The 24,603-nt window shown below is 33.3% G+C and overlaps 3 protein-coding genes across 4 annotated transcripts; 1 reads left to right on the top strand and 2 right to left on the bottom strand.

The window, feature by feature from the left end:
* Nucleotides 1-227: 227 nt before the first annotated feature.
* On the bottom strand, nt 228-3,012 carry LOC105257392 (probable ATP-dependent RNA helicase Dbp73D). Its single transcript, XM_011267981.2, has 6 exons — nt 2,900-3,012; nt 2,079-2,809; nt 1,689-1,901; nt 1,403-1,613; nt 832-1,266; nt 228-627 (listed from the first exon to the last, which is right to left on the bottom strand). The coding sequence occupies exons 1-6, from the start codon at nt 2,920-2,922 to the stop codon at nt 243-245; spliced, it is 1,998 nt and encodes a 665-aa protein (XP_011266283.1). The 5' UTR covers nt 2,923-3,012; the 3' UTR covers nt 228-242.
* Nucleotides 3,013-4,486: 1,474 nt separating this feature from the next.
* Nucleotides 4,487-6,593, top strand: LOC105257367 (methylosome subunit pICln). The gene is made up of 6 exons (XM_011267938.3): nt 4,487-4,851; nt 5,218-5,341; nt 5,460-5,602; nt 5,685-5,864; nt 5,949-6,035; nt 6,293-6,593. Exons 2-6 carry the CDS (start codon nt 5,223-5,225, stop codon nt 6,382-6,384), a joined length of 621 nt encoding a protein of 206 aa, XP_011266240.1. The 5' UTR covers nt 4,487-4,851; nt 5,218-5,222; the 3' UTR covers nt 6,385-6,593.
* Nucleotides 6,594-6,692: 99 nt separating this feature from the next.
* On the bottom strand, nt 6,693-11,168 carry LOC105257366 (regulator of nonsense transcripts 2). 2 transcript variants are annotated; one of them, XM_011267936.3, is made up of 2 exons: nt 10,954-11,168; nt 6,693-10,739 (listed from the first exon to the last, which is right to left on the bottom strand). In XM_011267936.3, exon 2 carries the CDS (start codon nt 10,726-10,728, stop codon nt 7,258-7,260), a length of 3,471 nt encoding a protein of 1,156 aa, XP_011266238.1. In that variant the 5' UTR covers nt 10,729-10,739; nt 10,954-11,168; the 3' UTR covers nt 6,693-7,257. The 2 variants fall into 2 exon arrangements, with proteins under 2 accessions (XP_011266238.1, XP_011266239.1); XM_011267937.3 differs by lacking the exon at nt 10,954-11,168 and adding an exon at nt 10,820-10,940.
* Between the last annotated feature and the right edge of the window lie 13,435 nt (nt 11,169-24,603).

Below are 24,603 nucleotides of genomic sequence, written 5' to 3'. Positions count from 1 at the left end.
ATGATGTACGATACTATTAATCTCAGACAATAAAATGTTATTATCGATGTTACCCTATTATCTGTATACGTTTCTGTACCTTATACAGCATGGAAAAGAATTTAATATTAACAATTAAATAAGTATTAGCTCTATCAGATGCACTTTTTCGAATAGTAATAGTACAAATAATACAGGAGAGCTTACACAGGAAAAGAACTTATAACATTTTTTTCTTTATTTTTCTTTTTTAACATAAAAAATTATTCTATATTTTTATTTTGCTTAGTCACATTCATTACACGTCTACGTTTAATAGCTTTCATTTGTTCTAAGCTTTTATTTTTCTCCTTCTCAAGAATGTCCTTTAATTTTTTAAGATGATCCAGATAATTATGTTTCGCCATGTCATCGAATTCTATTCGTTCGATATTGGGCACGACTTTATGTGCACCACTTAACATTTGCTTAAATATCCCAACTTGATTAGGTGTGAGCAGAGTTATTGCAATGCCCGATTTACCCGCTCGCCCGGTTCTACCGACTCTATGTATATAGCCTTTGATGTGTTTCGGGACATCATAAGATACGACTAGTTGTACATCCGGAATGTCCAAACCTCTAGCCAGCGCGTCTGAGCTTATTAATCTAGACGAGCAATCAAAATTAATTATAAATTATTGAAACTATTTTTAACCAATTTCTTCCTTTACTTTCACAAAAAGTACAATCTATATTTATTTTATTTTTTTAATGAAGACGATCAATTAAAAATTAAATCATAATGTTAAAACAGAAAAAATTATGTTCTATAAAATTAATTATTTTATCTTGATAAAATGTAAAACTTACACATGTATCTCAGCGCTTGCGAATCTGCCGAGGACACTTTCACGTTGCTTCGGCGCGAGTTGCGCGGATAATTCTCCGACCGCGACATTCCGCTTCGACAAGAGTGATTGCATCAAGAGCGCCAGTCTGTGCGTGGTATGCCCGGAATTCGTGAAAACGAGAGTCTTGGAAATGGTATCGTGCCTCGTCAACAGCTGATACAGCGCAACTGGTTTGTATTCGACGTTACATTCCATCGCGAGTTCCGTCAGTTCTCCCGGACTCGTATAACGTCCGATGAAATCACCCGCAATCTTGTCCAAATTTACATCCGTATCTTTGTCGGTCACAACGGTCGTAAACAGTATTGGTTGGAACAGTCCTAACCAGCTCAACTTTTCAGGATCTTGCGACAAGGTCGCACTAAATAATAGTTTTTGAGCTGGCGTAATTTTGCTGTTAAAAATTTAATAAATTAATATAAATGACACATATAAAATAATCGTTATATTTTTATATTTAAAAATTGTTCCCATATCAGAAAATATAATATTTAAATATATTTTTAATATTTTTCTACTGAAAAATTAACCTGGAGTGTATATTTCCAAGTGTTAAAATAGGAGCGCGAGAGTGAGGCTCAGGTAAATACTGCATCCATTCCGCTGCGCGATCGGCTTCATCGATAACAAGAAATTTTAAAGAATCGAAAGAAAATCCAGGAGTTTTTAATATATGATCCACTAAACGGCCAGGCGTCGCAATTATAATATCCACTGTGGAGTAATACTTTCCCCTTTCAGCTGTATAAATATTTTTTTTGTTAAGTTTTTATATATTAATTTAAATCATTAAAGGTATTAAAGATAAATACATACTTTTCTTAATTATACTATTTTGCTCTTGTTCAAACGAAAATGCACCTGAAAGCAAGCCCACTTTTAAATTTGTGTGAGATGTATAAGTGAGCATTACTCTATGAACCTGTGCAGCTAATTCTTGTACTGGTAGAACAATTAGACAACGTATTTTTGGTACCAATCGTGTTTGCAGTTCCTGTATAATTGGCAATACATAAGCCAAGGTTTTGCCTATAATAAAATTTAATATAAATAAAATTTAAAAAAAATAATATTAAAAATAAAAGAAGAAATATATATATATTTTTTTATCATAAAAGAAAAAACATGTACACATTTTATCATTTCAATAAGATCACATATTATACATAATTATTATAATTATTAATTATTATTGCAGATATTTACCACTTCCTGTAGGAGCAGATACACAAGTATCTCTCGGCCATCGCCCTAATTTCCTATCCATGTTGCACTTGTGTAACCATTTTATGACATTAGATTGAACTGGAAATAATTTAACAATACCGTTAGCCTTTAAGACTTTTATCAATTTAGCATCCAAAATTGAATCTAATTCCTGCAAACTAGGTCCGCTATTCAAATCAGCAGATATAATCTCTGGATGTGCTAGCCAGTCTGGCAATACTCTTTTAACTTCACGTTGCTTTTTTCGAGATTTTGTACCTAACACTACAAAATGATTCTGCAAAGGTATTTCTTTTTCTGTGACATTTGCAGTATTTGCTAAATTTTCAGTATCATCTCCTTTTTCATTTGTTAAATTTTTGTTCTTTTCTTCTAATTCTTCATTTTCTTGTGCCAAAGCATGTTCACTCTCATCATCTTTCCTTTTCCTTTTCTTTTTTGTCGCTGTTTTGACCATTTCTGTAGTTTGTTCACTAATTTTTTCATTAAATCCATTTTTGATCTCAATATGTAAATCATTAGTTTCATCTGTATTAAGCAGACTTTTCTTCTTCTTTTTCTTAGGTTTATTTAAATCATTTTGATCGACATCTAATGTGGATTCATTATTTTCTGCAGCTCTTTGTCTTTTACGCTCCTCTATTTTCTTTAACAATTCAGAAAGATTATTTGTTTCATTTTCAGTTTCTTCTTTGTCTTCACCTTCATATCTGTATAAAATACATACATATTAAATAAAAATTAACAAATAATACGTAAACAAGATTACCATTCTTTAATAAGTATTACATATTATTTACCTATTTATAACAAACAAACTCATCTTCTTTCTAAATTTATCTATCTCTCAATAACAATTCAAGCTAGTGCAAAACCACACATGATTACACGCGATTTTATTAGGTTATTTCATATTTCATGTCGTACTACACTGCCATCTTTTGGGATAAATTGAAATACTTCTGACACTTTTTTTACTCTATCGATAAAATAGTTATAGAAATACAAACTGACGTAGTTATTAGCTCCTTTCTCTTTTTATATTTTTATCAATATAATTCTGTTTATATTTTTATCAATATAACGTAAGAAAATATATTTTCTTTACAACAAAACATGATTCTTTGCAAAATTTAAACAGTCTTCGAAAGTTATTTAATCAAAGTCTATAAATATAAAAATTCAAAACGAAAATCAATGTTTAAAATTCCTTGTTAAAAATCTCATGTTGCATTGAACTGCGAGATAGTTGGGTTTCACATTGATCGTAGCCGGAAGAAAAGTTGCCATGGAAATGTTTGTCACCTAGGAAAAGGAGAAATTCATGCTATGCGTTCTCGGAAATGTATAAGGAAAAACATGTCATCGGACTGGTTTTCAAGCGATCGTGCCTTTTCGACGTGACCTTATATATTCGTCGCTGTTTCTTGTCTCGCACGATGATCCGCGTTTCATTTATTATTTCATATATTATATACATTTTAGGAGCGTTAAATAAATAATTATACTACATCATTGTACCATTCTTAGCATTTCGCATGCGATAGCGAAGAGATCTCGCGTTCCTCTCGGTCGGAATAACTTTGTCGTGTCGTGCGCGACGACCTGTCAATAATAGCACAAAAGCATAGCACGTGCAGCGCGGAATAGTAACACGTGTAGTACGATGAGGAATAGCGAGCGAATAACACGTGTGACACAATCATGCTACGCTTAATTACGTCTAAGAATTTTATAACATTCAATTTTTTTTAAGACTTATTTTAATTGTTACAGAAGTTCATTTTCTTTAAAATGTTTAATTGTCAGTATCTAAAAAAAATTGACGGTATATGTTTATACATATACAAATAAACAAAAGCTTATGTAAAAAAATAGATTACACATATTTTCCTCTAATTTTTATTCTAAATGATATAATCTAAGAAATAAAGACAGGAAATTCTATTTTTTATAATGATATATAATATATAAAATATAAAATATATGATAAAAATGAATAAAATCTTGGGTTATAATCGTTTAGAATCTTAAAGCTGAATTAAATAATTATATGTAATCTATTATTTACATTGTTTCTGCATAAGCTGTAGCTATATATTTGTATTATTCATTTCGACATATAAAATAATTATTATATATTTAGCACATGCGAGAGTGCAAAATGAATCCTTATTTCTGCGTTGAAAAGAAAAAAATAAGAAATAAAAAACATTTTTCTCCTTTTATCTTTTTTTACGTTTATGACCGAAGTAGATCTCTTTTCCGCAGAGTTATTTAAATGGAAAGTAGCAGACACCGTATATATAGATATAGAGATACGCGGTACACATATAATACGCAATAACTTAACGGTATAACGCTACATTGTTAAATTACGATTGCGTCACGCGACGTGCTTATATTCCACTCCACATGATTACTTCTTTCTTATAACCGTAATTAAAGAGCTTTAGGTATATCCTTCGTCAACACACGACGAATAATCAAACGACAGCCGAGCCAGCCGAGGGTCGAGAGGCAGGAAATCGTAGCTCGTAGCGCGCACGCCGCATCTCGCGTCACGTAGGCAACCTCTGCTCTGACGGCTCATTCGTTTGGATTCATTCTGCGGCCTGCGATCGTGGGACGAGGGCGGGTGCGTGACGTGCGGACAGTGCGTAACGCCGATTCTCGGAGACAAGCTCCTGTGTGCGTCGCGAGGGACCTCGTCGCCGCTTCGTTCGCACGGTTCCAGTAACTGAAGGGAACGGTGAGACCTTCCCGTCTTGGTTAGGAAGCTCCGAGGAACGCGACACCGGTGTTTACTAATCGCGGAGACTATCGCTTTCTCTCCCTTATGTCGCGACTTGTCTTCGTACACGTATTTATGTAACGGGCGCTTTCTATCGAGAAGAATTCCGAGCGATTCCGTTCTCGGAGTATTCACCGCGTATCGAGGTGACATTGATACGGGACAGGCTCGAGTATCTGTTATGTATATCACATATTGCCATGATGTCTGTGTAGATGCATCGTATAACTGATAAGAGCCGCATCAATGTCGATTTCAATGGACCATACTTTCATCCTTGTCCAATGATTTGTATTTTTGTTAAATATTTATTTTTCTTTGCAGAAAACATGGTAGTGCTTAGCAGCTTCTTGCCGCCACAAGAAGGGATACGTCACGAAGAACCAAATACTACTTTGTATATCAATGATAGAGAAGTAGGAAAGGGCACATTCTATATCACAGAAAGGTAACGGATCTATATTGCAGTTTGTAATTTTTGGAATTTTAAATTATATATATATATAATATATAAATTATCTATATATATAATATATATTTTCTAATTGTACGTTTTTTATTGACAGTGTGCTTTCTTGGATGGACAATGACACGCAACAAGGATTCTCACTGGAATATCCTGACATTACATTACACGCTATTGCACGAGAACAAGTTCATCCACGACAATGTTTATATATTATGGTTGATGCCAAAGTAGACCTCCCAGGTATTATTACAAGTTCTTATATTGCAATCAATTTAATGTTTGATAATATTATGAGTGTACTTGTATATGTCTTTTTATATAGATATGCCATTAGCATTATCATCTCAAAATGCTTCGGAAAACGAGGACGACGACGCAAACGCTTCAGAAATTACAGAAATGCAGTTTGCGCCAGATAATACGAATAATTTAGACTTAATGTTTCAAGCAATGAACGCGTGTCAAGCGCTTCACCCTGACCCAGCAGATAGCTTCTCAGAGGGTAAGCTATCAAACAAGATAATGAATTTATTTCTGATTACTTGCAATATAAAGATATATAATATAAATATTTTTCAAAACACAGAGGATATCTACGAAGATGCTGAAGAAGACTATGAGGGCGAATATGATGAGGAAGTAGGCGCTGGCGACGCACCTTGTATTTTGCCAGGTAATTTATGTTAATCTTCTATAAATTATATTATTTTTGGATTATATATTTAAATGTAATTGTATTATATAATTTTCGTTTATCTAATGATAACAAAATTCGAAAACTCGAAAACAAAATTCATAAATGAATCCACGGAATTCAATAAATAAATCTGAAATATATTATTAATATATTATTAATATATTATTATTGTATTAGAGTTGATGTATCGGATAGTATATACATAAGATTGAATTTATCATTATCACTATCAGAGCAAATGGGGACCAATTATACGGGAGCGGAGGCGGAAGAAGCTATGGACATTGAAGCGGGTCAATTTGAAGACGCGGAAGAAGATCCTTAAAAAGATCATTAGATGCAGACGTGCATTTAGTGTTAATTTACACGCGTTTATCAATTTCATATATGTATTTCGGTAGATATACGTGACGTCGTTATTGCAAAACTTACTATGGAGCCGTATCAAACGTTAAAGCACTTAAACATTTATTTATATTCATTTTGTACATGGTGATAATTTCCTAGATAAAAATAAATAATTGTACATCACAATATTGATTTCTTTAAAAAAAAAACTATCTAGAGGGAGGAAAAAAGAAAATATTTTCGTTTCCAAGTAAGAGGTATAGAATCGAAAGATAACATAGAGAATATATAAATTGATCGTATATTCTATCACAACATAGCTTTCGTTGATAGACATAAAATAACCATTAATTATAAGTTTATAAAAATGTCTAATAATATTTTTGAGTCACAGCAAGTTATAGTATGATCAATTTATCAATATACACTTATTGCATTAAAAGTGCATTTATATGGTACAGTAAACTTTATGTGTGTAATCGAAAATCGGCAGTGTGTTGTAACAGTCCATATTGATTTTTTTTTGTACACATGTATTTCAGCCAGGAAAATAAATTTTATGTATATTTATATATTATCAAAGTTAGTTTAATGAGCGTTTACTGTACCAGTGGTTTGTATGACTTTTCATTTAAATGCACTACACGTTATTTATACATATAATACATTCGTACTGTCAAAATTTTGATGCATTCGATATACTACCACTATGACATTCATTTTCGAAGAAATTCTAATGTACTATAGTAAAAAAATGATAATTAACTATGATTAAACAGGTCCGAATTGTAAATAATCACTTCACAGATGTACCGTTTATTTTTCCATGAAAAATTTGACTGTGTGGATTTTATCGAATTTTCTTCGGCCCGAAAATGAGATCAGCGTCGGGGGCTCCCTTAGGATGATTATACTTTTGCCGCCGTTCTCTGTTTAAGTTAACGGTGACTGGTCTAGTGCTTTGATTCATAGTCTCCTGATAGTCTTCCTCTTCTTGTCTCTCGGTAATGTTCAAGGTCAGCCTTTTTACGCGCTCTTTCTCCTCTTTTTGTTCTTGTTCGCGATTCCTAAGATTCATAGCCAACTCTGATGATACTGGAACCGCCAGATTCTTGTATTGTTGCTTATTACCCTTTCTCAACATTAACACAAAGTCTACTGTATTGTTGTCACTCGGCCTCTCCTGTAACTGCTCGTATGTTTTCTTCGTGCTCTTCACATGCAATGGTACAGAGATGTCAACCTGTTGCGGTTTTATCGAATCTCGCATTCTATCTTGTATATTATCCGACACCATTTTATCTAGCGCGGACAGGAAATCATCATCCTCTGGACAGCTCACACGTCGCGGTCCGGCTGGTAAAGCCGCGTTCAATTCTTCAGTTACGTCCATGATTACACCCTCGGTGCCACCCTCCGCCGACAAACTCTGAGACCGATCACCCTGAGTGTTCTCCTGGGTGCCCATAGCATCGTCTCGCTCCGCGTCAGCCGTCCATTCTTCTTCTGACTGCGCCTCCGAACAATCCTCAGACTCTTCGAAGTGTAGTTCAGCTATACCTTTCGCGTCTCCGCTACCGTTTCCGGTCGCTGCTACTTCTTCATCACCCTCCATGATAACGCTCATCTCATTCTCCCCTTCCGCAACGACATCATCAATGGGAGTATTACCCAAGCTTGGATATAAAGTGTTTCGCAATTCTTCTATAGCACATTGTGCCTCCTTGTAATTCTGAAACAATTGCATTTTAGGTCGCAGCATCGTTAATGTATCGCGATACATGTAATCTATCCCGACGGGGAATGGATTTTCCGTTGTCCAGATGGGATCTGTATACTTGAACCAAAAGTAATGCTGAAAAAATATCAGAAAATAATCAAGCTTCTTTTTGCTGGAGCCACCGCTGAAATACTGACCGCAAGTCTCTAATAACGTGCACACTAAGCGAATGCGAAAGAGATGATCGGGTGGATCAAGTACGCTTGGTGACGAATGATCCACACTGACGCCGAGAGTGATCAGCAAATATAAAGTACGGAAAATGTCGCCACTTTCTACCATTCGGTAATTATACAATTCGCCTAAGTATTTGACCATAGCGATGCGTCGTTGATTATATTTAGGCAAGTTGATTTCCATGCAGAGTCGTATATCTTCGAGTACACCGTCGACTACCTGAGGGCCGATGGTCTCGTAATGGGCCACCAACCCGGCTAATAAACTACCGACGCAGCGAATATTGGGATACTTAACATTGTAAGCGGCAGTAAGACATTTGATAGCATACGTCGACACGGTCTCATCTTCCCAATCAATTTTACGCATCCATTTGAGTACTTTATCAGTATTCGTCTTAGAGAGATCTTGATACAACAATTTTCTGATGAATTCGTGCACGGGCGGTCTATCTTTCTTTGTGACACCACCGGTTGACTCGGGTGGATTTACGAAGTAATATGCGTTTTCGATAATCGTAACATAGCGTGAATCAAGTGCAGTGACCGCCTTTTTACGCATCATCTGTTCCAAGTAGACTTTGGTCCTTTGATGAGAATCCGGCGAGCAGAAGAGATATCGACCGCAGATCTCCAGCAGATTGCAGACCATCTCGATGTGATGATGCGTGAAATCATGCAACAACACTTTCAAGCAGTAGAGTGCCTCTATCTTAGAGTAGAGTTTAAATTTGACGAGCTCGCCGATGTAGCGAACCACCTTGATTTTCGACTCGATATTGATCTGATCCTTCTTATGGACGTGGTATTTAAAATCTTGCTTTAGCATCTGGCACAGATCGTTACCGATTTCGGGCATCACCGGATGAAGGATGGCCGCTAAGCGAGAGTAGAACGGTAGCAGATCTTGGCGAATCCTAGAAACACCGAAAAGAGCTTTTACTAATTTTTTCTTATTGTGTTTCGTATTGAGATTCATCAAAAAGTTCACTGCAGCGTTGTCGATCATCTCCCGATTGACACAGTTTGGCAGATGTGTCAAGAAAGCGTCTAATAATATCTTATTGCTCGTGTTGGACACTTGCGGTTCTTCTACTTCTGGTTCCGGTGGTTCTTCGATTTTTTCGGCTTCGTCCATCTCATCGAAAACTATCTCTTCGTCAAGAGCGTCCTCTGTTATTGATACATCTGTTTTTGATGCTTCTTTCGGTGTCTCTTTCAAATACGAACCTGGCAGAAAGACTGTCAAGTCTGGGAATACCTCATAGAAACGTCTCGTTTCCTCATCACCCCACATATCTTCCAAAATGGTACTATCTTCTCCCTCATTAATCATCTTTAGTGTTTCTTCAGTTTCGGCCTTCATCTCATTGTCCACCGGAAGTTCAAGCATCGGCTCATCTAGCGTATCAGAAAAGCTCTGTACACTGGTTAGCAAACGTTCATAAGAGACTTGAAGAGCTTCTAATTTTTCCTTTCTCTCTAAACTCAGTTCGCCTCTTGTTTGCAATATTTTGCGATTCTGCTTTTCAAATGCCTGCAATTCTTTGTGTTCCTTCAACAAATGTTTGCATAAAGAGTTGTAATAATCTCGCAGTAACAATTTAACATTTTGTTGCTTGTCTGGTGACAAAAGCTTGCTCTTTGGAATCGGAACATTTAGTTTCTCAGATAGTTCTCGTACCTTTTTTGGTACAAGACCGGCATAATCTTCGCCACAATGTCGGCAGAAGCTCAATATTATGCTGGCATTATTATGCTCTTCCTTATCCATATTGATCAATACGGTTAACACTGAACCGAGCAGTGACAAACCTTGCTTGTGTGTGAAAATCCCAGCATTTACCAGTTCTGCATAGAATCGAAGATCTACTCTCAACTTGCTGGGATTCGAGATCTTGTCATTGATTTTCAATGATAATATCCTTTGCCAGTTTTCGAAGAAATGAGTAGAAAATTCAGCATATGTTTGATGCAGAAAACTGCATACTCTAATAGCTGGAGCAACATCAGTCATTTTCAATTTGGCATCCACTAAAGCGGTAGCAACTTCGCTTACATATTTAGTCAAATTTAAATTTGCCATATCTTTTAGAACGGTATCGAGTTGAGTCATGCTAAAGTTTTTCAATTTCTTGACAAATGTGGTATTTCTCTTAAGACTCGAATCAAGTTTACTGAATGATGTATCCGAAGGTCTTGTTGGATTTAGATTAGCTGCACGAATCTCTTCTTTTGTTGCAAGTCTTTGTTCTGTTTCTCGCACATACTCTGTCAAGTATTGCCTGTCCTCCTCCGAGACAGCATTTTCTTCACTAGTAGCTTCTTTTTCTGCTGTTGTTGCTTCGATTGTATTTTCGGACATTGTGAAATATTCTGTAATGAAAAAAAAGTTGTATCTTTCTTTTATTTTAACAAAAAAATATGATTAAGTTCATAAAATGATTCACACATACTTCGACATTATAACGATTGTAGCAAGCCATATAAAGATGTAATACCATAATCCGATGCCATGAACGAGCAAATGTGAAATTGTTATACCTATTTTCATACAAAATACATCATAAACGTGACAATTAATACCTACTTGAAACAACCGGTTGACGAATATATTCCACTTGTTTACTGTTACTATCCCGTCCTAGGAGTTGATAAGATTATGTCTATGTGGCATACAATTTGCTCCATTGACTTCACGAGTTATAAATGAATATAAAAGTCAATCTACGTAATATATGTAATAGTAATATTTCTCGTACAGCAAGGTAAAATGTGTAACCTCAAAGTACAATGAGAAGGTGCCAGAAGGAGCAGACTGAATAAATATCGTGATTGGTTCGCTGCTTCGAGTGTATCGATATTTCGAGAATCGCAATTGCTCTTCGATAAATATCGAAATCACTGTTTGTGCTCAGTTCGTGCAATGACGGGTCGCGATAGATGCACGTTGTAGTTTGAATCGCGTTTTTTGCAACTATTATTATTTAAAAAGTGTAAAAAGTTCCTCCCATAGTGTCTCGCGTAAAGTGTTAAGTATTAAGTGTTAACTTAATTTATTAAGTCGTATTAAATTATCACGATTTCGTGATTGCATCTAATAATTTATGTGCATGATCGATCGAAATTTTATCGCCGTTATGTGTTTCGCAGAAAGATGTATGATTATCATCAGGTATGCACATATTTTATAGTTTTTAGTTACGTCGATATTATTCTTTGTACTCTAAGAATATTTCCACTGATTATTTCATATAAAATCTATAGCAAATATTTTTAGAAAAAATACTAATATAAATTAAAAATATTCGTGCGCAAATACACACACACGTACAAAATTTATATGGTTGAGCTTTAAATCGTGAAACATGTCCATATTATTAATTATTTATGAACTACTTAATGATTAAATTTCCTGAAATAGAGTCGGTAAATTGATATTCGCATATCCGATGTGGTACTTCAAATTCGTATTGATGAGGATAGTACTCCGTGAGATGTCGTTAGATACATTAGCCGCGCAAATTCCCGCGCAAATTAGGCGTGCAGTGCGCCATTTGCATTCGAACGTAAAGTACTGCACCGCAGAAGTGTCGTTATTTTTATATTTCTTTCTTATTAATCGCGATCGCGATAGTTAACACGTTGAAATGAGAATCTGCACAGTATTTTCATGTTACGTGAAAAAAAGTGGAAGTTATTTTCACAGGAAATATAGAAATATATTAGATATTAATAGGCATCCGTGGTATAGTTAGGTAAATAACGCGATACATTTTAGATATAATATAAATAATTGTAACAAATAATTTTTTAATAATTTTTACAAATAATATTAAAGTATAATATTTAGGTACAATACAAATAATTTTATTTGTAGTTAAATATTGAGCGAATGTAAAAATTATATATATATATATATTGTATATATATATATATATATATATTTATTTATATATTTATATGTTTATATATTTATATATTTATTTATTTGTTTATTTATTATATACTTACATATATTACTTACTATTATATACTATTATATACTTACATATATTATTTACTATTATATACTATTATATACTTACATATATTACTTACTAATATATACAATTCTTTTTTCAGCAGGAAACAGAAAGAGATCAAGAGAGAGAAAGAGAAAACGAACGTCTTCAGGAGAATACAATTAGTGCTTTTCATGGATGGATAGTGCATTTCTTGGATACTTAGCTCGGATGCAATTCGGGGTGAGTAATAAATTATTAAACTTTTTTCGAAATTTGTCTCATTTATGGTGGAATTAGATTTACGCAATTATTTATAGATATTTTTGTAACTTTTGCGAAATAATGTTTTATTTATTGATACGATCGATCATAGTTGGTTAGTGTCATAGCTGAAATGTACACACACACACATACACACACTTCCACACATGCACATGTATATATAATATAATGTATATGAAACTTTATATATTGCTTTTCACGAGTTTTCGAGAGAAAGGAATAAGATGTATGAATATGAATGCATATATAATCGTAGAGATGCCTGATATACATGGTGTCTCTGATCAAACACATTTTCTTTCTGACACACACACACACAAACACACACACACACACACACACACACACACACACACACACACATCCATGCATACATATATGTGTATGTATATATGTATATATGCAATCTAAAAAAATAATTAATTATATAAGAATATAATTATATAAGAATATAATATAATTATTATTTTAAAAATAATTAAATAAAAATCTTTCAAAGACAGTATATTATGATCATTTAAATATTTTATGAGCAAATATAAAAATTTATTAGAAAATAAATATTAAAAGTTTTTTTAAATTGTATTCCGATTATATTTGGAATTTGAAGAGTTAAAATTTAGAAAAGAAAAAATTTAAGATTTAAAAAAAATAAATATTGTAGAGACTATATACGTATAAAATTCATACATTTACATGTGTAGACATTTACATGTTATATGCAAATATACATACATATATATATTTTAAAAATTTTAATTCAAAAAATTTTAAAATTTTTATTCAAAAGATTTTAAAATTTGTTAATGTGCCAATAAAAATGCCTATAAAAATGTTATTATTTGAAAATTTAAAGATCTAAAAATCTTTAAAATAAAACTAACCCAAGATCAATAGTCTATTGACCAAATTAACAAATCAATATTAATAATAAAATTGTGATTATTTGGGAATTTAAAAATACAAAAATAATAATTCAAACATTTTAAAGGATTGTCGAAAAGATACATGCTCACGAATATACAATTCTTTTATAGTTTATTTATTTGTAAGGTGAAAAAAAATGAATCAGAGACACTCGGTATAATCGCGCCGCCACAAAGAATCCAGAAAAGGTTAGACTGGCGCGTTTTTCGTGCGGCACCGAAGTAGAGACACTTTAAACTCTGCGACACTTGTGTTCCTGTGAGCATAATAACGCGCTGCTATTAACCGTGAGCTTGTATTAAGCACTCGAGGAAAAGCTTTCATGCACTTAACGACAAATAATGCGACGAGTGCTACCGGTAATGGTTGCTCGCGGACTTTTTCAAAAAACGCTGATAGTAGAAATGCATATATATTACAATCGAAACTATATGTGTCAAAATTTATACCTCGTGTAATTTTATTCTTAACGGAATAAGTTTTCTTGCAGAAGTTTTTTTTGCAAATTATAGAAAAGTTTGTAAAGAGACAGAGAGTCTTTGACTACTTTGATAAAAAGTTTGAAAGAATTAAAAGTTTAAGTTAAATTCTTTGAAAAAAAATTAACTTTTTAAAGAGAAAATGCTATTAGATATCCTATATATATTCTTTGCTATATATAAATTAGATATTAGTTCATTAATTAGCAAGTTTAAGATCAATATTAGCATATTCAATTCTCACAAAATTTAATAAATTTGGTATATTGTTAAATGAAAAAGGCGTTAATGGCATTTTTAAAACACCGACTTATTGAATAAACATTAGATTAAAAATGCAACATGGTTTGCATATGTATTTAGTACTCAAGTATCGCAATTCATTCTTTATTCTCCTCCAATTCCGTAAGTCTGCAATGTGATCGTTTATCGAGGGGGGAAGCGCGAATATAGTATGGCGCTCACGCGCGCAGATCGAGCGTACCGGATAGCGCGATAGGAAGAATTAAATAAATTTCATCCCTCGCCCCTCAGCCGCCGTATCTTGCATCCGCGAGTTCGAAGATCAACGCACCAGGTATGACGCCGCGCAACAAATGTCGCGTGAAATGCGATTTCGGGCCGCGACAGTGGGTTCTCATTCGATGATTCTCGTTATCCTTGTTACAAGCTCGATGGGTGGGGTAGCGACAAGAAGGAGTTGCGGAAGCAAATTGCGCGCGAGACCGTGAGAATAAATTGTCTCCAGTAGCGGCGCCGACTCTCTTCCGCGCTACGTGGGTGGCGACGGATGTTGAGGGTAGATGGAACCGACGACCTGTTTCGCGTCGAGTTCCCCTTTTTTTTTCCTGTCACCGGTGTTGTTGTCTCAACGCGTCTGCCCGCGAATATTTAGTTACCGCAGCAGCCCGCACTCGTTACAGTTTCATCTCGCATTACCAGGTACGTGCGACGATTCTGTGCTTAACCTGCCTCTGTCTCCTCATTTACACACCGATCGTTGATCCCTCGAGTTACCTCGTTGTTGTAGGTCTACTTGCTGCTCTCCTTCACGTAACATTGTAATTAATTTAAGAGGCATTAATCGTCTTCTCTTGCCGGTGGTGAAGGAGTGGCACAGACAGGTGTTGAATGCTCACCGCGACTTATTTCTTCAATATGGTATAATGTTTGAAATGATGAAATACAGTATGCAAAAGTACTCCTTATATAATTATTTTTATATATAATTACACGTGAAAAAGTTTACATTCCATTAGACACTTTATATTTATTATTATACTTTAAAACACAAATAGGTCTTAATCTTTTTTCCAGAAATGCACTTTTACTTTATTTATTTATCTTATTCAGTTTAAAATAAAGAACTCGCGAATTTAGAATCTCAAAAATTGAAAACAAATAATAGAAAAGGCTGATATTAATACTCTTTGGAAATAAATTTAGAAACATTTTTCGCATTTCTCGACTGTAGCCGCTTGAATATTTGATCGATGTTGATTACAGTTACTCGTCTGAAAGGTTAAAACATGGCATCATGAATAATGGCGATATGATTATTTGACGACGAACGCGAAATTCACGAATATAACAATCCGTTGGCAACTCTTCATTCTCACATTTTTTTGGAACTTGAAGGTTTTACTTGGTACTCTCTTTCTTCCTTGTTCTTAAAAGACTTCCTTTCTGGCTAATGGTCTGCCACTCGTGCTTCCGCAACCGGAATGTATATCACAGTTTCTTCTTTATAGCACGATAGAATTTGCGTGCAAATTATAATGTAATCGAGCATCGCAACATACAAAAATTTAAAAATCATAATATGATATTTTTTACCTGAGAAATTGTTAAATAGATAAATAGAAAATTGGATAAATAGAAATTATTTAGGTTATTTATTTTTCCATTTAATTTTTAGTTTAATTTTAATTAATGACAAATAAAATGATGACAAATAAATGACAAAATTATTTACATAATATTGCGGAATAGTTACGAGTTTAAAACACTTTATTATAAATATAAAAAATATTAAAAGGTGCTAAATGGGGTCCATAATCTCTATTCTACTTCGAGACTAACATTTATTTCACTTATTTAATTATATTAATATATTCATATAATTATGTTTAGTAAGAAAACTAATTTATGTATTTGAATCTGATATCATTTTTGCCGCAACAAACTTTTACGAGATGTGATACACTTTTTTCGTCAAATCAAAGCAAACAATGGAAGAAAAAGCAATGCATATGACATGCATACGGAAGCGTGGTGACAAGCCGCGAGTTGAAACCGGTGGCGTATGTTTAAACGAAAGATGTCGGTGACAAAATCGTTGATGTTCTTCTCTTTATCTCTCTCTTTTTCTCTCTCTGTCTCTTTCTTTTTTTCTCTTTTTGTGTGAAGAAAGGATTGAGGATAAGAGAAGAGAATCAGGACACGGTAGGCAACCGCGTAAGCGCGAAGATGAAGAAGCAATTATTCTAATGGAGGCTTTGGGAGGATTGTAGCCGAGACAAGTGAGGTAATCCATGAATAATACCTGCACCCCTTTTCGGGCACATTCCACCTCGCGAGTCTCCATCTTCTACCCGTCATCCGTCGTCCTCTCATCGCTCCGATGACGACGCCTGTTTGTTGTCCTCCTTCTACCTGCTGATATTATGCTAAACTCCGGTAATCCTTAAATGCCATCTCAGTCTCTGCCGTCGCGGATAGAGTCCGAATGTCTCGCATAACCTAAGCGAGCAATCCACCTGCTCCGCTCTTCTCCTTGCCCTTGTTCGTTCCTTCGTATCGTCCTCGAGTTCATGAACTCACCTGTACAGAATTGTCTTTGTTCGGTCTCTCGATGATAATTGGAAGTACAGATGGAAATTCCCAGGGAACTAGAAGATCCGTGGAAAATGATAACGGAGAAATGATGAAGATCATCAGTAATGCTTTATTTCATACAATAAACGGATATAAAAATTATAATCGATAATATGATACACGCATGTCCCGCCTATGTATATGTGTGTAAATATATAATTATTTTTTGTTGTATATTATGTATCATCGCGCTATAAAACGCGTTGGACATCTTAAAGTGGCAAATACTATAAGCTCGATGACGACAATTATCTGAGGTTTTGTTATCACGAATATCAATTGGCATAAAATTGCGAGTTTTTTGCAAGGCTCTTGAGAGATACAGACGAAACATAAATAGGACTCAAGAGAAAGCATGCGGATCGTGTTTTAAGAGAATAGGTTTCTAATGGCTTGGACGCGTTTTCCGAAGCTTATTCTCGCTTTTCTGCCCTTCGAATCCTTTCTTTCACTACGTCAATTCAAAATTCACGCAGAGAAGAAAACAGAGAACACACTATTCTACATTGCCATTCTTTTAGAGATCACGATTACAACGTGGTGCAATTTTTGTGCCTAGGATAAAATCGCAAGTAATCATGAAAAGTGGGGATTGTGTCTGCGCGAGAGGAATTGAAGGCTAAATGACGAGAGAAAGGAAGAGAGAAAGAAAATAAAGAAAGAGAAAAAGAAAAAAGGGCGAAAAGTGTTAGCAATGTGGGAAGAGGTTGTTTTACAAGTTGTAGCGTATCAGAACTGCAATGTTGCATCAAGCAACATGATGCACTTAGGATTATTAATAAAGCCTATAGAATGATAGTGTGTCTTCATTGAATGTTTGACGTATGTTCTAGTAGTCATTGCAGCATTTTAATCTGATCTGTGATTACATATTTAAATTATATCAATATTTTTCATGTCCTTTTGCACAAATTGAAATTTCTAAAATATATATTAAAAATAATAAAATATATAATAAAATAAATAATATAATAAAATAAATAATCAATATAATATTATAATCGCAAGCAACAACGTAATAAATATTTTTAATATTTAAATTAAAATATTTTTATTAATCACGAATAAATGCCGTTTTTAATAAATTTTATTTATTTAATTTTACATGCGATATATTACAGAATTTTTAATTATTTTAAGCATATAAATATTAAATATTATATTTTAAGCAAATAATAAATAAGAATTTTTAATTATTTTAAGCAAATAATATTCTGCTGCTACATATACTTTTATTTTCTTCAGGTATATAATCTTCTATACGAGAGAAAATAAATTATTATATATAATTTTACATATATTTTTGTGAAAAAAATAGCTTTAAAAAAACTTCGATTTTGAAAATAACTTTATGACATTGTACAATTAATGATAAATAATGATGTTAATTTAACATATCGTATAAACAATTGTACTAGCGATAATCGCACGTCATGCACAAATAATTATATATTGCAAAGCGGTAACCTATATTTATCACATAATACGAATAGTTGGAATAATTGTGTGACGCGGGTAACTAATTCAATATTATCAATCACGAATAAAACGATAATTTAATAATAATCATTAAACAGTAATAGACATGTACATCTTACTCAATGTAGTCAAATGTTAACGAGAAGCAATAAGGCCTGCGGCTAATATCATAGCGAGTGCTAATCATATTTGAAATCTGATCTGGCTATAAAGTTTCGACGCCTCGACCCTCGTTTGCTCGTCGGCTACCACCGTTTTGCACGCAAGAGATTCCGAGTCTCATTAGAATAATCGCGATGTTGTTGAATAACGTTCGTTAAAGCAGCTCACGAATCTAGGGACAGGGACACTGGGACCAATCTTTGCCATTATTATAGTTATATTACGCGATGAGGACTCTATTCTTTACGAATAATTCGCAACAATTGCTGTTAGAATAATATGTTCATATACTCTTAATAAATGTATTATAACAGAAAATAACATAATACAGCATAATTATAGTATAAAAGATTATTTAAATTCATTATTTAAATCTTAGGTTCTTAATGCAATTTTAGACAAATCTTATTTAATGATTCAAAAACCATAAATAATAAATATATTAGATTAATGTTTTAAAATAAAAAACGAACAAAAAATAACAATGGTACATTATGGCTACTTTTATAATAAACTCCTAATTAAATCTAACCCCGATTCGACGAATTGCTTGATTTTAAGCTAGAGACTTTTTTCGAAAGTTACAATCAACTAGTTCTTAGGCGAGACTGTTTCGTAAGCGAGATCACCCGAGGGAATTTGAAAGTTTCTCCTGTTGAGGGTTGAATCAGCCTTTCCGGAGTCATCGGGGATGTTTCAGCGCGAAAGTCAGAACGTGCGCGGAAAGTTTCTGTTTTTCTTCATCAGCTCTTGTTTACGCTTTGATATGCCAGGATGCGCATTTATTTTGCAGTGCGAAATAAGCGGTTGGGAATTTGTGAAATGAAGGAAGCGGTGGGAGTTCTTGGCTGAGTCCACTACCTGTTGCTGCCGTGTGGACAATAAGTAGCAGAAATTACTACTCGAATTTAATCAGTCTGCTATCGTTCGACTTTTATATAGAAGTAAATTATTCCCTCTTTTTCGAATCTTTTATAGTGTTTTGAGTTTTATTTTTGTTGCACAATGTGTTTAAAGTGTAATATATATAATATTTATATATATATATATTTATATATATATATATATATATATATATATCTTATTACGCAATTTAATTTGCTTGCAAAAATTAATTATTATTGTATTGATTTAAATACATTTTTAGAAATAAACTTTTCTCCAGAGATAAAAAAAAGTATATATATATATATATATATATATATATATATATATATATATAATTAGACATATATATATCTTATTACGCAATTTAATTTGCTTGCAAAAATTAATTATTATTGTATTGATTTAAATACATTTTTAGAAATAAACTTTTCTCCAGAGATAAAAAAAAGTATATATATATATATATAATTAGACATATATATATCTTATTACGCAATTTAATTTGCTTGCAAAAATTAATTATTATTGTATTGATTTAAATACATTTTTAGAAATAAACTTTTCTCCAGAGATAAAAAAAAGTATATATATATATATATATAATTAGACATATATATATCTTATTACGCAATTTAATTTGCTTGCAAAAATTAATTATTATTGTATTGATTTAACTACATTTTTAGAAATATATATATATATATATATATATATATATATATATATATATATATATATACTTTTTTTTATCTCTGGAGAAAAGTTTATTTCTAATAATGTATTTAAATCAATACAATAATAATTAATTTTTGCAAACAAATTAAATTGCGTAATAAGATGGAAAATTCAATATAATAATCTTGTTGACACTTTAACAAGATTCAAGAGTATAAAATAAATAATTTATATCAATTTTTCCGTTACATTAACTCATAAAAATATCCGCTCATGTCATTCGCCAAGTTAATACGAGCAGTAAAATTTTGAAAAGTCAGGACTGTTTATAATTCTCTTCAAATTAGCTGTCGGAAATGTATCCGTAGAAAGTTTCGCTAAATACACTTTTGCATTTAGGTCAATATGGCGCACATCGAATAGCAATATACGAGCCAAAGTTTCAGTTGGTTGGCCCCTTCGATCTTGAGTAACGAGTTGCTCGATTGGACTTCGTACTTCTTTCTCAGTTCGTTCAGGATAGTCTTAAAGTTATACTGCGGCGGAAAATAGCGGTCAACGGGGACTCATATTATGGTACACACTCGACGATAGCAATAAGTGGCTATTATTTGTATTAATCTTTGAAACGTTCCGAAACTTTTGACTTAATACTTCGAGAAGAAAGAGAGAATCTCTTGTCTCTAGCGAGTCTTTTGAGGAAAAAGAGACAGGAGTTGAAACTTTTCTTTCATAGTAATACATTTCTACAAAAATTCCATATCATTTTATATTTCTCGCTTCCGTTTTAACTTTTATCGAGTTAACAAGCATGCAGAACATTCTCTGAATATTAATGCAATATAAAAATTAATAATTTTTATTTCTGAAAGAGCGATACGAGCTCCTGATACGAGCCGGACGTGTTTTGTCATGATCGATTAATATTCTTCGCGGAATTCCGTCTGACGAAAACTTGCATCCGCGATATTCTCTCTTCTCCTCTTCAGGATTCCGCGGGCGTACGCCGTGAGATTAATATTGACGGCTTCGAAAGTGCGCACCGATACGCACGATGGAGCAAATTTAATTTTCGTGTCTCGGAAATAAGCAGCAGTGAGAAGACGCGAGCGAGCCTGCCTCGCTGGACTACGGGGCTTTCTTCTTCGCATTGGTTACGGTCCGATGCGAATCTTCAACCGAGAATATAATTAAAACTTTACCGCGGAATCTACAACAATACCCGTTCGTTGTCGATATAAATCAACGAGCCGAACAAGTAAATTAGCGAAAAGAAATATGCCTCAGTTGCTCTCGAGCTTGGAGAAAGAATCGATCAATCGATATCGATACGAATGCAATGATAATTTCTACGGACGTGAAAATAAATTTCATGGTGTATTTTAAATCTCTATCCCCTTGTTAAAGTCCTCAACATAAGGATTTATTTCCATAGACGAATTAAAGTCAATTACCTACTTTATTTATTATTAATAACTATATTATAATAATTGTAATATTATTATTAATAACTTTTTCCGGTATAATCAACGAGTTATAAGAATAATAATATACATATTTTATAAATATTAAACAATTGATAAAATTGTGGACTTTCTACATACGCAATACGATAATCCGTATTTCAGTGATTAAAATTATTCATAATCAAGTCGCGTAAAGAAGCGCATACAGCGAATCGTGCATACGACATATGTATATACATAACGTACATTTCCGTATAGAGTGGCCAATAAAGTATATGACCGCGTGATATCAGAGAGATTGCTCGAACATAGCCGCGAAACAGAGAGAGCTGAGTGCAAATTGGACGCCGGAAATACGCGCATCGTTTGTCATGCAAATACCTTCCGCCACGCTCGCGGAAAAGCGGAATGGTGATTCGAGGGAAAAAAAGAGAAAGAGATACGGGTCGCAGGCTTTTCTAATTTATCCGAAATGCCGGCGCTCAGTTCTAGCTCTTGCGGCTCTCTGGCTGGCTGGCTGGCTCCAGGCAAGGGCAAGAGTAAGAGCAATATCCATTAGCGGACTGTATATGCCGCATGCGCGAATGTCTTGGAGCATTACCGAGAGAAAGAGGGAGAAAGGGAAGCAGCACCGTGTATTTGTCTATGATAGAAAGCAGATAAGGGTCGCCGAAGAAGGATAAAGCGGATTTGAAGGAGAAATAATGCGCAAAGGTGGAGATTGTTTATCGTGCTTCGGACGATGGGAGCTGAAAGTGTCGATAAATCGCGCGAGCTCGCGTGAAACCTGCTACAATAACGAAAAAGAAACATAGGATTGAATAATGACGCAATTGATAGCGGCGAGATCAATTTTGTAATTTTGCTTCGTGAGGTTTTCGCAAGAAATTCGTAATACAAGTTGTTGAAAGTTTCAGAATTTCGACGAAATAAACGTTAAAGTAATCGATTAATTTTTAGCAAATATTTCTTAAATTCTTTTGTGAGCCAGGATATTTATAAAATAAAAAAAATTAATGCATTATTTGTTAATTGTTGAATAATCATTTATAGAATTTTATAGAAAATATATAGAATTTTAATTATCATATATAAAATAGTACACGCTTTCTCTTAATAATGGCATGTAATTTTATATAGAATCCAGATGTATGCAGATAGTAATAATACAAGTTTGGGCCCTGCCTTATAACAGCACTTGAGGCTATAACACAGAGAGTTTGTCTCTAATAGCGTTCTACCTCTACTATTTGCCAAAGTTCTAGGACGTAATATTGCAACGGCCATATTGCCATACGAAGTAATATGTCATATGTTTATGCCTAATGTTACACTCGTCAATATTAAATAGTCGTTTGCAAATACAAAGCTTCTTCACTTGCCAACATTATCTAATAACTGAATTTTCTTTTAATTTAAAAGGAAAATTAAAGAATAATTTTTTTGTGGAAGTAAAAACGAATACAATGTAGACCAAGAGTGATTGCTATCAATTTCATGTCACAATACTATGATCGTCGGGATCATAGAATAAAGCGAAGTACGTTGATTAACGAGTATCGTTCCGTCGTTATCCTCTCGGCACCAACCTTATAAGCGTTAAAGGGCTGAAGAATCTATGGATCGGCGCTCTCCTTGTTAAATGGACGCCTATACAAACTGAATCAACGTCAGCGCTTCTGGCGATCATTTATCACCCTGTTCCTCAAGAACACTCGCTTACTCTCCTCCGGTCCATTTCCTTCTCAGGAAATGCCTAGTACCTGCATCATGCAGGTTACCAAATAACTTGACGCGACATTAGATATTATTAAAATATAACAATACGCGACAAATTCTAACAATCATTCAAATTTAACAAATCATTAACAATTATTCGATATGACAAACCAGAATCTAGAATCAAATTTTTCTTCAAAAAAATTTTATTGATCTAGCTAATATTTTTTTAAATAATTATAAAATCTTTTTTGATAATTAGTGTTTTTTTACATTATTATATAGATCAGTTTATCTAGAAATTATTATATCCTTTTCTCAGCTTCAACACTGTGTGTACTGATTAGTTAAAGTATTAATTCGAATTTCCAATATGATACTTATGTCTGAATGTACAAAATTCAGATCTGGTTTAAAGTGTTGCTTGCGCAGCAAGTATTGTTCCTAGTTGAAGTGTAGTTTCTTTTTCTACACACATTCTTTTCTTTGTGAGTTCATCGCCGCTACTCTAGTGGCTTTCAAAACTTTTTTGCGTTATCAATGGAGCTGCAAACCTTTTCTCGTTTAGCCTCTTCCATTCTTGCAAGTTATGAAACAACGATCGACAAAAGTCGAATAGATAAGACTCAAGTGAAATCCTTTTTTTATTTCTTCAAGAGTTTCTTTACTGAAGTTATTTAATTCTTCAATTTTACCATGAACATTATTTATACATATTAATAAATAAATTTTTATATTTAAGTAAAAATAAATGTTTATTTGTGTGTGATTAAAATATAATAATCTACTAACGCAATCTTTTATTGATTAAATTAGCATCAGTGGTCAAGAGCTTACACTGGCTTTTATTGTTGTTGTTTAAAGTTTTGAAATAACGAATTGTAAATTATATTTTGTACATTTATTTATTTTTATTTTTGTCTTTATTTTCTCTTAAAAAGCTATTTTGTTTTTGAAATAAAAATAATAGAATTTATTTTTTAATAGAAATAATACAATTTATATGTAACCGCTTTCTTAATAATTATATACGATGTGCGCTAAAAAATTTATATGATTTGATTTAAAATGTACATATGCTTGTGCATATATATATTTAAATTTTCATTTTTAGTTTAAATATATTTTAAGCTACTATTCCCAAAGCTTACTATTTCTGAACTGAGAATATGCATATGACATGATACACGAAACTCGGAATAATTTGTTATACAATTATTTACTAATAATTAACTTGAAATTCAAGGAGTAAAGTATTTCGTATAAATTATGTCAGTGC

Source organism: Camponotus floridanus, unplaced genomic scaffold (genome assembly GCF_003227725.1).
Source record: "Camponotus floridanus strain SB8 unplaced genomic scaffold, Cflo_v7.5 scaffold54, whole genome shotgun sequence".
Lineage (NCBI taxonomy): Eukaryota > Metazoa > Arthropoda > Insecta > Hymenoptera > Formicidae > Camponotus > Camponotus floridanus.
Note: the sequence above shows the minus strand (reverse complement) of the source record. Positions and strands in the feature narration are given on the sequence as shown.

Coding starts and splice junctions, on each gene's coding strand:
- LOC105257392 (XM_011267981.2), bottom strand. CDS start 2,922: ATGAGTTTGTTTGTTATAAATAG. Junction 2,810..2,899: donor AGTTTGTTTGTTATAAATAG/GTAAATAATATG, acceptor TATTTTATACAG/ATATGAAGGTGAAGACAAAG. Junction 1,614..1,688: donor AAATAGTATAATTAAGAAAA/GTATGTATTTAT, acceptor ATATTTATACAG/CTGAAAGGGGAAAGTATTAC.
- LOC105257367 (XM_011267938.3), top strand. CDS start 5,223: ATGGTAGTGCTTAGCAGCTTCTTGCCGCCACAAGAAGGGATACGTCAC. Junction 5,342..5,459: donor ACATTCTATATCACAGAAAG/GTAACGGATCTA, acceptor TTTTATTGACAG/TGTGCTTTCTTGGATGGACA. Junction 6,036..6,292: donor CGCACCTTGTATTTTGCCAG/GTAATTTATGTT, acceptor TATCACTATCAG/AGCAAATGGGGACCAATTAT.
- LOC105257366 (XM_011267936.3), bottom strand. CDS start 10,728: ATGTCCGAAAATACAATCGAAGCAACAACAGCAGAAAAAGAAGCTACT.